This window comes from Desmodus rotundus, chromosome X, assembly GCF_022682495.2.
Source record: "Desmodus rotundus isolate HL8 chromosome X, HLdesRot8A.1, whole genome shotgun sequence".
Taxonomy (NCBI): Eukaryota; Metazoa; Chordata; class Mammalia; order Chiroptera; family Phyllostomidae; genus Desmodus; species Desmodus rotundus.
Window position 1 is genome coordinate 56822539 of NC_071400.1, and position 13746 is coordinate 56836284.

Genomic DNA, 13746 nt, shown 5'->3' on the forward strand with positions numbered 1-13746 from the left:
GCCAACATAAATGAAAGCTAAAGACCAGCGAGCTCAGAACAAGGACACTGCACCACTGAATCTAACAGATCTTCTACCATAGAAGTTCACGCCATAAACTCAGGGAGTCAAAAGATCAATTTAAGAAGCAGAGGCTAGGAGAGAGACGATGGCAGCGAAAATAGGTGGGAGCTGAGTTAACTTCCCCCTGCACCTGGGTGAAACACCTACCCATTCTACTGAGAAACAAAGCAAACAGCCAAAAGCAGCCCAGCGTTTATGAAGATAGGAGACCAAAAAGTACAGAGGACCCTGAGAAAACAGAAGGTAAGGGGATTGCTTCAGGACAGAAAGGTCCCTGGGACCAGCATGGGGACCAGGGTGGCTGCAGCCCCAGGCTGGCCCGTGCGGGGCCTGCCACAGGACTCCTGGGAGAGAGCCAGATTAACAGCCCACTCCCCTGCCAAACAAGGCCCTAGCAACACTGTGAGAGACCTGGTTGCCTGAAGACACAGGGACGGGAATAAAGATGAAGTGGAAAACCCACAGAGACCACAGGCACTGCCCGAGGAGAGTTGAAAGTTGGGCTGTGTGTGATCCTTTCCCAGACAGCCCCCAGCCTAGCTGGAGAAGTGGGCTGTGTGAGGAAGGACAGGCCCTTCCTTGTATGGAGGGAGCTACCCCAATGAGCAGGAGGATTTTTCCCAAAAAGAAAAAGACCCTCCGGGGCACTTTGGGGAATTCCCCTGCAGGAACAGCTCCAGTCTCCATTCCACCTGGCCACCTGTCCGGGGACTGTGTGCACCTCATCTCGGAGGGAGCTGAGATTACCGGCACCAACCGGGGGAGGGTGCCCAGTGACCCAGGAGGGCCCGCACCTCATCTCTGAGGGAGCTGAGACTACAGGCACCACCCGGGGCAGGGTGCCCAGCAACTGGGAGTGTGCCCAGTGACTGGGGAGTGACCGCACCTCATCTCGGAGGGAACTGAGACTACAAGCACCAGGAAAAGTGTGAATCAAGGAAGGTTCTGCATGCACACCCATACCCCGGAGAAGGCCGACCATAAAAAAAGAGTGGGTAGAAGCTGGGAACACCAGAATTCCTCCTGGAAGAGGAAACCCACCAAAAAAGGAAACACCAACAAATAAGAAGAGAAGGTGAAGAAGGGAGGGGAAACCACAAGAGGTCAACCCAGGAACTATATGAAAATACAAATAAATACTGAAGAAATTACTAAGAACAAACAACTGAACAATAGCAAAAGAAAAGCCTCAAAACTTTGTACACACGGAAAACCAGCTCCAACACAACCTGCCCACACCTGCACAACAAAAGACAATTGGTGGGAGACAGACTGACCCTCAGATAACCAGCTGCTGGGAAAGACCCAACAAAAACCAAAAACCAAAGACATACACAGAGCCAACATAAACCACAGCCCAAGATCAGTAAGACCAGAGATCAAGGAGACTGTACCACTAAATCTCACAAGTATTCTATCAAATAAGTTTACACCAAAACCCTAGGGGGTCAGAACAGAGCAACTTAAGAGGCAGAGACTAACAGAAAGAGTCTCACAAACAATGGAAAGGCAAAGAAACAATCCCCAAATGAAAGGAAAGAAGGAAGTCTCAGAAACAATGCTAAATGAAACACAGGCAAGTCAACTATCAGATAATGAGTTCAAGGAGTTGGTTATGAGGAAGCTTAATTAGCTCACAGAGAATTACCAAAAACTACAGGGAAAATACAATAAACTCACTACAAATTATATCAACATGAAAAGGAAATAGAAACTATGAACAAGGGCCAAGAGGAAATGAAGAATACAATTTCGGAACTGAAGAACACAGTAGAAGGAATAAAAAGCAGGCTCGATGAAGCAGAGGACCAGATCAGCGAACTGGAGGACAAGGTAGAAAGAAACACCCAGAATGAGCAAGAAAAGGAAAAGAGGCTCAGAAAGAATGAAGAAGGATTAAGGGAAATGCAGGACAACATGAAACACAATAATATCCATACAATAGGGATACCAAAAGGAGAAGAGGAAGACCAAGGGACAGACAACCTGTTTGAAAAAGTAATGATCGAAAATTTCCCAAATTTGATGAGAGAAAAAGCCACACAAATCCAGGAATCACAAAGAATCCCAAATCAAGAGGAACACAAAGAGGCCCACTGCAAGACATCTCATAATTAAAATGGCAAAATTCCAAGACAAAGAAAAAACCTTAAAAGCAGCAAGGGGAAAAAAGCTAGTAACATACAAGGGATCCCCGATAAGGTTAGTAAATAACTTCTCAATGGAAATGCTCCAAGCCAGAAGAGAATGCAAACAATATTCCAAGTAATGAGAACCAGAGGCCTGCAACCAAGACTACTTTACCAGCACGGCTCTCAATCAAGATAGAAGGCCAATTAAGGAGTTTCCCAGAAAAAAGAAGTCTAAAAGAATATATCTGCACCAAACCAGCTCTGCAAGAGATGGTAAAGGGGCTGCTGTAAGGACAGGAAGGAAAAGAGAGAAAGAGGGAAGAACACCGGTACAAAGAATCAGCAATGAATAATTATCTATCAATAATAACCTTAAATGTAAATGGATTAAATGCTCCAATCAAAAGACATAGAATAGCTGAATTGATAAGAAAGCATGACCCACACATATGATGCCAAAGAGAGACCAACCTCAGGACAGAAGACCTACACAGACTGAAAGTGAAGGGCTGGAAACAAATTTCCCAAGCAAATGGACAGGGAAAAAAAGCAGGGGTACCAATACTCGTATCAGACAAAATAGACTTCAGAAAAAGGGCCATAAAGAGAGACCCAGATGGTCACTTCATAATACTCAAAGGAAGAATCCACTAAGAAGACAGAAACATTGTAAATATATATGCACCCAACATAGGAGCACCCAAATACATAAAGAAAATCTTGGAGGACTTCAAGGAAGATATTGACAGCAACACAATTATACTACGGGACTTAAACACCCCACTGTCAAAAATGGACAGGTCTTCCAAACAAAATATCAAGAAGGATATTGTGTCAATTAACAATAGCCTAGATGAAATGGACTTAACTGATATATATAGAGCTTTTCATCCCAAAGAAGCAAAATACACATTCTTTTCAAATTCACATGGAACACTCTCAAACAATGAACCCATGATAGCACACAAAACAAGCCTCAACAAATTGAAGAAAATTGAAATCATATCAAGCATTTTTCTCTGACCATGAGGGACTGAAACTAGAAACAAATCTCAAGGAAAAACCCCAAAACACTCAAAAACATGGACATTGAATAGCATGCAATTAAACAATGAATGGGTGAAAAATGAGATGAGAGAAAAAATAAAAATGTTTCTGGAAACAAACTAAGATGAACTCACAACACCCCAAAACCTATGGGGAACAGGAAAGGCAGTACTGAGGTGGAAGTTCATAGCAATACAGGCCTACCTAAAAAGAATAGAAACAGCTCAAATAAACATCCTAACCATACACCTACAAGAACTCGAGGAACAACAACAAAGATAACCCAGAGCAAGTAGAAGGAAGGAAATAAGCAAGATCAGAGCAGAATTAAATGACATAGAGACTAAAAGCACAATTGTAAGGATCAAAGAATCCAGGATCTGATTCTTTGAAAAGATAAACAAAATCAACAAGCCCTTAAGCAGGCTCATCAAGAAAGAAAGAGAGAGGATCCAAATAAACACAATCAGAAATTAAAGAAGAGAGACTACAACTGATGCCATCGAAATACAAAGGATTGTAACAAATTACTACGAAGAACTCTATGCCAAAAAATTTGAAAACCTCGATGAAATGGACAAATTTCTAGAAAAGCGTAACCTTCCAAAACTCAATGAAGAAGCAGAAAGCCTGAACAGACCAGTAACGCCCAATGAAATTGAAACAGTAATCAAAAACCTTCCGACACACAAAAGCCCTGGACCAGATGGTTTCCCAGGAGAATTCTACAGAGCATTTAAGGGCGTGCTAAACCCCAACCTCCACAGATTATCTCAAAAAATTCAATAAGATGGAAGACTCCCAAACTCGTTTTACGAAGCCAACGTCATCCTAAACCCAAAATCAGATAAACTCATAACAAAGAAAGAAAACTTCAGTCCAATATCACTGATGAACATAGATGATAAAATCCTCAACAAAATATTGGCAAACCACATCCAGCAATACACTAAAAAGATCATATACCATGATCAACTGGGATTCATCCCAGGGATGCAAGGATGGAACAATATTCGCAAATCAATAAACATAATACATCACACCAACAACAGCAAAGACAAAAACCACTTGATCATATCAATAGATGTGGAAAAAGCATTTGATAAGGTACCGCACCCATTTCTGATAAAAAACCCTCAACAAAGTGAGAATACAGGGAGCATTCCTCAACATAATAAAGGCCATATATGAGAGACATACAGCCAACATCATACTCAATGGACAAAAACTTAGAGCTTTCCCACTAAGATCAGGAACAAGACAAGGATGCCCTCTCTCTCCACTCCTATTCAACATAGTATTGGAAGTCATAGCCACAGCTATCAGACAAGAAAAAGAAATAAAAGGCATCCAAACTGGAAAGGAGGAAATGAAACTCTCACTGTTTGAAGATGACATGATAGTGTACATGGAAAATCCTATAGACTCCACCAAAAACCTACTTGACCTAATAAATGAATTTGGCAAAACAGCTGGATACAAAGTCAATACTAAGAAATCAAAGGCATTTTTGTACACCGACAATGAAATATCAGAAACAGAAATGAGGAGAAAAATCCCATTTGATATAGCAACACGAAAAATCAAGTACCTAGGAATAAACCTAACCAAGGAGGTAAAAGACCTGTACTCAGAAAACTACACAACACTGAAGAAAGAAATTAAGGGAGACACAAACAAATGGAAGCAGGTACCATGCTCATAGATTGGAAGAATTAACATCTTCAACATGTACATACTATCCAAAGCAATTTATACGCTCAAAGGAATCCCTATTAAAGTACCAATGACATATTTCAAAGATGTATAATAAACATTTCAGAAATTTATGTCGAATTATGAACGACCCCAATAGCGGCAGCAATTTTGAGAAAGAAGAACAAAGTAAGAGGAATCACAATACCTGATATCAAACTGTATTATCTAGGCCACTGTATTCAAAAAAGCCTGGTACTGGCATAAAAATAGGCACATAGACCAATGGAACAGAATAGGGAGACCAGAAATAAACCCAATTATCTGTGTCAATGAATATTCAACAAAGGGGGCAGAAGCATAAAATAGGGTAAAAATATCCTCTTCAACAAATGGTGTTGGGAGATCTGGACAGCTACTTGCAAAAAAATGAAACTCGATCAGCAACTTAGACCATACACAAAAACAAATTCAAGGTGGATAAAGTAGTTAAATATAAGTCGTTATACCATAAAAGTCTTAGACGAAAACATAGGCAGGAAAATCTTAGACATTCCACGCAGCAATATTTTCACTAATATGTACCCTAGAACAAGGGACATAAGGGAAGCAATAAACAAATTGGACCTCATGAAGTTAAAAAAGTTTCTGCATGGCTAAAGAAAAGAGCATTTATATGAAAAGAGAGCCAACTATATGGGAAAACATATTTACCACAGTGACATGATATGTCAGACAAGGGATTTCTCGCCAAAATATATAAAGAACTCACACAACTCCACTACAGGAAGACAAACAACCTAATTAAAAAATGGTAAAAAGACTTCAATATACACTTTTCCGAGGAGGACAGAGGGCCTAGAAACATGAAAGGATGCTCAGTATCACTAACCATCAGAGAGATGCAAATTAAAACCACAACAGATACCACTTGATACCGGTGAGAATAGTCTTCATAAACATATCAACAAGCAAGTATTGGAGAGGTTATGGAGAAAAGGGAACCCTAGTACATTCTTGGTGGGAATGCAGACTGGTGCAGCCACTGTGGAAAACAGGATGGAATTTCCTCAGAAAGCTAAAAATGGGTCAGCCTTTTGACTGGACAATTCTGCTGCTGGGATTATATCCTAAGAACCCTGAAACACCAATCCAAAAGAATCTGTGCACCCCAGTGTTCATAGCAGCACAATTTACAATACCCAAGTACTGGAAGCAACCTAAGTGCCCATCAGTAAATGAATGGATCAAAATCCTATGATACATTTACACAATGGAATACTACACAGCAGAGAGAAAGAAGGAACTCCTCCCCTTAGCGACAACATGGATGAAACTGGAAAGCATTATGCTAAGTGAAATAAGCCAAGCAGTGGGGGAGAAATACCATATTATCTCACCTTTAAGTGATCTAATCAACGAAAGAAAAAAGTAAGCAAAATATAACCCAAGACCCTGAAATTAAGAACAATGTGACAGTAACAGAGGGGAGGTGGGAGGGGATAATGAGGGGCAAGGGGGAAGGCTTTTTAGGAACAACTGTAAAGGACACATGGACAAAACCAAGGGGGATGGTGGAAGCAAGGGAGGAAGGATGGTTTGCCTGGGGTTGGGGGGAGTGGTGCGGAATAAATTCAGTCAACTGTAATTAAAGAACAATAAAATAATTTTTAAAAATAGTCTGGTACTGGCATAAGAACATACATATAGATCAATGGAAAAGAACAGAGTCCAGAAATAAACCTCTGTTTCTATAGTCAATTAATATTTGACAAAGGGACACGAACATACTAAGGAGTAAAAATAGTCTCTACAATAAATGGTATTGGGCGAAGTGGTCTGATACTTGAAAAAAAAATGAAAGTAGACTATTCTGGTATATTTTACAATGCAGCAGAATAAATTCAAAGTGGATAAAAGACTTAAATATATGTTGTAATACCATAACACTCCTAGTGGAAACATAGGCAGTAAAAGTTCAGATATGCCACAAAGCAATATTTTTGCCAATATATCTCCTAGGGCAAGAGAAATAAAGGAAAAAAAATAAATGGGTCTACATAAAATTATAAAGCTTCTGCATGGTAAAAAAATACCGTCATCAAAATAAAAAGGGAATCCATTGTATGACAGAACATATTTGCCAATGATATATCAAATAAGGGTTTAATCTCCAAAGTGTATAAAGAACTGATACGACTCAAAACCAGGATGACAAACAATCCAATTAAAAACTGGCAAAGGATCTGAATAGACATTCTCCATGGAGGACATACAGATGGTCCATAGACATACAAAACTATGCTCAACATCACTAGTCATTAGAGAGATGCAAATTAAGGTCACAGTGAGATATCACCTCACACCTGTCAGAATGGCTATCATTAATAAATCAACAATCAATAGTGCTGGCGAGGATGTATAGAGATGGGAACCCTAGTGTACTGTTGGTGGGAATGCAGACTGGTACAACCACTGTGGAAAACACTATGTAATTTTCTCAAAAAATTAAAAATGGAATTGCCTTTTGACCCAGCAATTCCATTGCTGGGAACATACCCTAAGAATCCTGAAACATCAATTCAAAAGAACTTATGTACCCCAATGTTCATAGCAGCACTATATACAATAGCCAATGTTGGAAACAGCCTAAGTGCCCATCAGTAAATGAATGCATTAAAAACTGTGGTACATTTACACAATGGAATAGTATGCAGCAGAAAGAGAGAAGGAGGACTTCTGGCCAAGAGGGAGGTGTATGTAGATACACTTTGCATTCTTGCACAACCAAAAGAAGGACAGCAACAAATTAAAAATAAAAATAACCAGAACTGCCAGAAAGTCCAACAGTATGGAAGTCCGTCAACCAAGAACTTAAAGAAGAAACATTCATTCAGACTGGTAGAAGGGGAGGAAATGGGCAACTGGGACAGAGAGGACGTGCGGCAAGGCAGTGGCAGGGTAAGCTGGTGGGTGAGAAGGCAGTTGGCAGACCAGGAAGTCACACATTCACGTGTGGATAAACTGGGGGGCACAACTGGGAAGCAAGACAGACCATGCAACCCAGGGTTAGAGCACAGAGAAATAAAGCCTCAAAGCCTTGGGCTGTAAAAACCTGTGGGAATTGAAGTGGTGGGAGAAACTCCCAGACTCACAGCAGAGTTTGTTGGAGAGACCCACAGGGTCCTAGAATGTACACAAAAGCACCTACCCAGGAATCAACACTAGAAGGGCCCGATTTCTTTGTGGGACATAGGGGAAGTGACTGAAAGCCAGCTCAGCTGAGCACGCAGCATTGTTCCCTCTGGGACATCTCCCCCACATACAGAGCCACAACACAGCTATGTGGTTTGCCCTGCCCTGGTGAATACCAAAGGCTCCACCCATTAGAATGTAACAGATGTGCTGATACAAAGAAATATGGCCCAAATGAAAGAACAGTTCAAAACTCCAAAAACAGAACTAAGCAATGAAGAGATAGGCAACCTATCAGATGCAGAGTTCAAAACACTGATAATCAGGATGCTCACAGAAATGATTGAGTATGGTCAAAAAATAGAGGAAAAAGTGAAGACTACGCAAAGTGAAATAAAGCAACATGTACAGGGAACCAACAGTGAAGGGAAGGAAACCAGGACTCAAATCAATTATTTGGAGCAGAAGGAAGAAATAAACATTCAACTGAAACAGAATAAAGAAACAAGAATTCAAAACAATGAGGAGAGGCTTTGGAACCTCCAGGACAACTTTAAACGTTCCAACATCTGAATCATAGGGGTGCCAGAAGGAGAGGAGAAAGAGCAAGAAATTGAAAACTTACTTGAAAAAATAATGAAGGAGAACTTCCCCAATCTGGCGAAGGAAATAGATTTTCAGGAAGTCCAGGAAGCTCAGAGAGCCCCAAGGAGGTTGGATAAAAGGAGGAACACACCAAGGCACATCATAATTACATTAGCCAAGGTTAAAGATAGAGAATCTTAAAAGCATCAAGAGAAAAGGAGACAGTTTCCTACAAAGGAGTGCCCATAAGACTATCAGCTGATTTCTCAAAAGAAACCTTGCAGGCAAGAAGGGGCTGGAAAGATGTATTTAAAATCGTGAAAGGCAAGGACCTACATCCAAGGTCACTCTATCCAGCAAAGGTATCATTTAGAAGGGAAGGGCAGATAAAGTGCTTCTAAGATAAGGTCAAGTTAAAGGAGTTCATCATCGCCAAGCCCTTATTATATGAAATGTTAAAGGGACTTATCAAGAAAAAGAAGATGATCAAAAATATGAACAATATAATGACAATAAACTCACAAGTATCAACAACTGAACCTAAAAAATAAAAATAAAAAAATAACATATTAGGCAAACAACTACAACAGGAATAGAATCACAGAAATGGAGATCACATGGAGGTCTGTCAGCGGGGAGTAGTGGGGAGAATGTGGGAAAAGGTAGGGGGGATAAGAAGCATAAATGGTAGGTAAAAAATAGATGAGTTGGTTAAGAATAGTATAGGAAATGGAGAAGCCAAAGAACTTACATGTATGACCCATGGACATGAACTAAAGCAGGAGGAATGCTGGTGGGAGAAGGGCTACAGGGTGGAGGGTAATTAAGGGGAGAAAGAAATGGGACAACTATAACAGCATAATCAACAAAATATATTTAAAAAAAGAAGAAAGAATTCCTACTCTTTGTGAAAGCATGGATGAAACTGGAGACTATTGTGCTGAATGAAATAGGCCAGTCGGTGAAAGACAAATACCACATGATCTCACTTATAAAAGGAATCTAATCAACACAATAAATTCATGAGCAAAACAGAACCAGAAACATGGAAACATGGAAGATACTGACAGCTGCTAGAGGAAAGAGGGGAAGGGGGAAATGGTGGAAAGAAGGGGAAGGGATTAGTCAAAGAATTTGTATGAATGACCCATGACATGGACAACTCTGTAGAGATTGACTGTGGGTGTTGGGGGGTAGGTTGGGAAGAGGAGGGATTACGGGAGAAAATTGGACAACTGTAATAGAATAAACAATATTAAAAAAAAAAAAAAGAAGGATAATGAGGACCAAGATCTCATCAGGTCTTGTTGGCCATTGTAACGACTTTTGCTCAGAATAGGACAGGAGAGCATAGGAGGCTCCAGAGCAGGGGTCTAACACAACGTGACTTGGATTTTAAAATGATCACTTTGGCTACTGTGAGGAAGAAAACTCTAGGGGATCAAGGGCACACTCAGAAGACCTTAGCAAGCTGTTGTTGTAATCCAGCAAGAAATGGTGGCCGTGTGGTCCACAGTGGCAGCAGTAAAGTGGTGAGAAATGTTATAGACACATTCTGAATAGAAAATGACAGGATTGATGCACTGAATATTGCATATGGAATATGAGAGAAAGATGGGTACAAATGATTCCACAATTTTTGGCCTGGGAGACTAGTACAATTTCCTGAGATGGGGAAGACTATTAAAGGAAAGGCTTGAGGTAAAAGTTTAGCTTTAGGCATGTGAGACTGTCTATGTAGACAGGCAGCTGGAAACCCAAGTTCCAAGTTTAGAGAAGAGTTATAGACTAGAGAGAAGTTTGGGAATAAACTGGATGACAGTGTATGAATTTATGAATTTATGAGTGACCAAACACTTCTGAACAGAAGTTTCAAAGATTATAAACCTTTCAGAAGACTTCTCCAAGTAAACAAAGGGCTATAATAATGCCTTTAAACTTTTAACATTTTTTATCAATGACATGAAAGAAGACAGAGCATGTAGCACATAAAAATTAAATGTACAGAAAATGAAATTGGGCAGTAGAAAGCAAACTTGGAAAGATCCAGAAAGCCAAAACGATGGTCCAAAACCAGGAAAATTTTAAACAGGAATCAACATAAAGTACAGAATGTAGATGTTAAAGATGGATTAAATGCAGAACTCCAGAAAGGGGGCGACCTGCTTTAGCAGACTTCATAGAAAAAAAGCCCCACAAAAACAGGCAAATGTTGTCTAAAGTACATGCCTCATTTCTGAACTGAGCAGATCAAGTCAGGAGAAAAGTAACAAAACCATCCAGGTCACCCTTACAGCAGGAAGGGGATCGTGCCCAAGGGACATTTCTGGAAGTGCTTTCTCAAACTGGAACATTTTGGAAGACAGAGGCCAGGATAACCATGGGTATGACACTATCTTGAGAAGAACAGCTAAAGGATTGAGGGTTTCAGCCTAGAGAAGAGAATACTATGTTGTTTTCAAAGTTTGGAAGGACTGGAACCTGGAAGTCAAAGTTAACTTGACCTCCACTGTTAGGGAGGGCAGAAGGAGAATCACCTGGTAATATTACAGATCTAGTGGTTCACTAGAATGATAAGCTGACTTCTCATCAGACATGCAAATGTCTGTCTTTCTCACAAAGGGCCAAGCCTGTGCCAGAAGTATGTAGGTAATGGACTTCTACTCATCACTGGGGTTTGGTAGGGACAGCCCCTGCCCTGGCCGAGTCTGCTACCTGCTTCATATGAGATCTGGAGTAGGCTGCTGTTATCTGTCTCCTCTCTGAGAGTCCTCCCAATCCTGGGAATGCTTCTTGCTCCTTTGTCTCCAACCATCCCTGCCATCCATGGCTCCTCAATGACAGGGGCCATACTTGTCAGCTCCAGCCCTGCCACTCCTCCCTGATCCAGAGCATGGAAAGTACCCAAGAAACATGTGTAGGAATACCAACATTGGGCAGGAAGGTGGACTGAGTAAGCCCCTAGGCTATGATTTGGTTAAGTGATTTATATAAACTAAAGAAGCTATTACTGTCAAGCAATATCACTTTAGCACACTGTATACCTGGCTCCATCAATTCTGAGGCAGGATCAAAAGGGTTGATGTAAGGGAAAAGCTTCTCGCCTGCCTCTGGAAGCACAGCTGTCCTTCCGGGAACATAGAACATCAGAGGCACATGAGTAGCGACGTCAAAATTGCTGTACTTGGCCCATTCTCCATGTTCACCTAGAGACCACCCTGGTTCATAAAAAGTACAGAATGACAGAAAATAAAATAATCACATTACAACTTACTCATTTTAGATATCATTTCAATTCCTGTTATTATTAGAAATCAGAGGAAGCAAAAACTCTTCACCAACAATTTTCCTCTATAATTAGCACAAATGGGTGATTTTACCTGAATATTCCTTTATTTGAAGTTAGACACTTATCTTGAATGAGGAAGCATTTAAAAGGAAAAAATATTAAATTCCCAAATTAAAATATCTTCTTTTAGGAAACAACTAGCCATATACATTTCGGTAGGGCTCCAAGGGACCACTGCTCTCCCCAAACCACATACCCACCTGTCCTGCTTAGATGGACTTTTTCTTAACTGGACAGGGACACCAATAGCTGTAGTGTCACCACTGCCTTATCCTGTGCCTACCTATCTTGACTCAACTTTCACAACTCTGGTTTGCACTTTTTTTTGGAGAGTGTACCACCAAGAAATAAGCTGTAAAATCACTCAAATTGAAAAAAAAAAAAAAGATAAGGGAAGCTTGTCCAACTTTTAAGACATACCATAGACCTAAAAAATATAACTTTTGATTCCAAATCCTTAGCCCTGATTAAAAACTATGCTTAACCGGATAAAAATTAGGGAAGGATATCATGGAAGCAAAAAGTCCCAGCCCCACACCAGGCCCTGCAGCCCAAGGTTCCAGTGCTGGGAAGATGATTCCTCATAACTTCTGGCTGCAAAAAAGAGTGAGGATTAAAGAAACTTCTGGAGTCCCAAGCACTTCCCCTTAAAGATCCCACATACAGACTTAGACCCACTCCCTCTGAACTCCAGCACCGGAGTAGCAGCTTGAAAGGCACCAGTGGAATAAAAGAAGGCACTGAAGTGACTGGCATCAAGGCAGGATTTGGGGGACAGCTTTCTCCCAGACAAAAAGATAGGCAAAGGTTACTATCCCTTTTCTGAGGCTTCTTCCAACAGAGCCACAGAGCTGGCAAGCGGGTGCTTTATCTGAGATGCCATCAACCTAGTTAACATTGTTTGCCCCACCCTAGAGATACCCTGAGACTCCATCCCACCCAGATTATGGGCCCACCCACAATGTTAACCATGACATTTCCATATGAATGGCTAGGCTTAGCTCATGCTTCACAGCTTCCTAAATTCTATCAAGCAAGCAACAGCTGACCTCAGTAAGCCCCCAGGCCCATACCTCTTGCTAAGTGGCCCTAAGCCTGGCACTAGCACCAGCCAGCCTAGATTCACAGATTGGCTTTGGTTTGGAATCTCCAAGCCCAGCACAAGAAGCAGCCATCTCAGATGGCTTTATAGCTCAGGCAGGGTGTCCCCAGGCAGAACACAGGTAAGGGTGGACCTTGGCCTGCACCACCCAGGAAACCCCAGAGCCTGTGCACCCAGTGACAGCTACAGACCACATTGGAGTACCACCACCCTGCCCCTGCATAGCTGATCCTCCATGGAGGACCAGAGGTTGGTGGTCAGTGGTCATAACCAGTCCTTGCAGCTAACTGGAATGGGAAAATCCCTCCCATCGATCTGCCAACAGCAATCAAGGCTCAACTACAAGAGGAGGGTTTACTCAGCCCACATGAAGGGCATACCTCAAGTACCCAGCTTGGGTGATAGGGTAGACTGTGCCACTGGACCCTACAGGACATCTACTACTTTAGGCCATGCTACCAAGACAGGGAGTCATAGCAGCTCTACCTAATACATAGAAACAAACACATGGGGGCTGCCAAAATGAGGAGATAAAGAAACATGGCCCAAATGAAAGAACAAATCAACATGCCAGGAAA

The 13746-nt window shown here is 41.3% G+C and overlaps 1 protein-coding gene across 3 annotated transcripts in view; it reads right to left on the reverse strand.

The window, feature by feature from the left end:
- The window catches only part of IDS (iduronate 2-sulfatase), a 55536-nt gene that overhangs the window by 18889 nt on the left and 22901 nt on the right, over nucleotides 1-13746 (reverse strand). For 2 of the 3 annotated variants that reach the window (XM_024551165.3, XM_053917240.1), the window contains exon 8: nucleotides 11762-11935. The exons of the other annotated variant lie outside the window; for it this stretch is intronic. In XM_024551165.3, the coding sequence (XP_024406933.3) occupies nucleotides 11762-11935 (174 nt within the window). The remainder of the gene's footprint in view (nucleotides 1-11761; nucleotides 11936-13746) is intronic. 3 annotated transcript variants of the gene reach the window in all.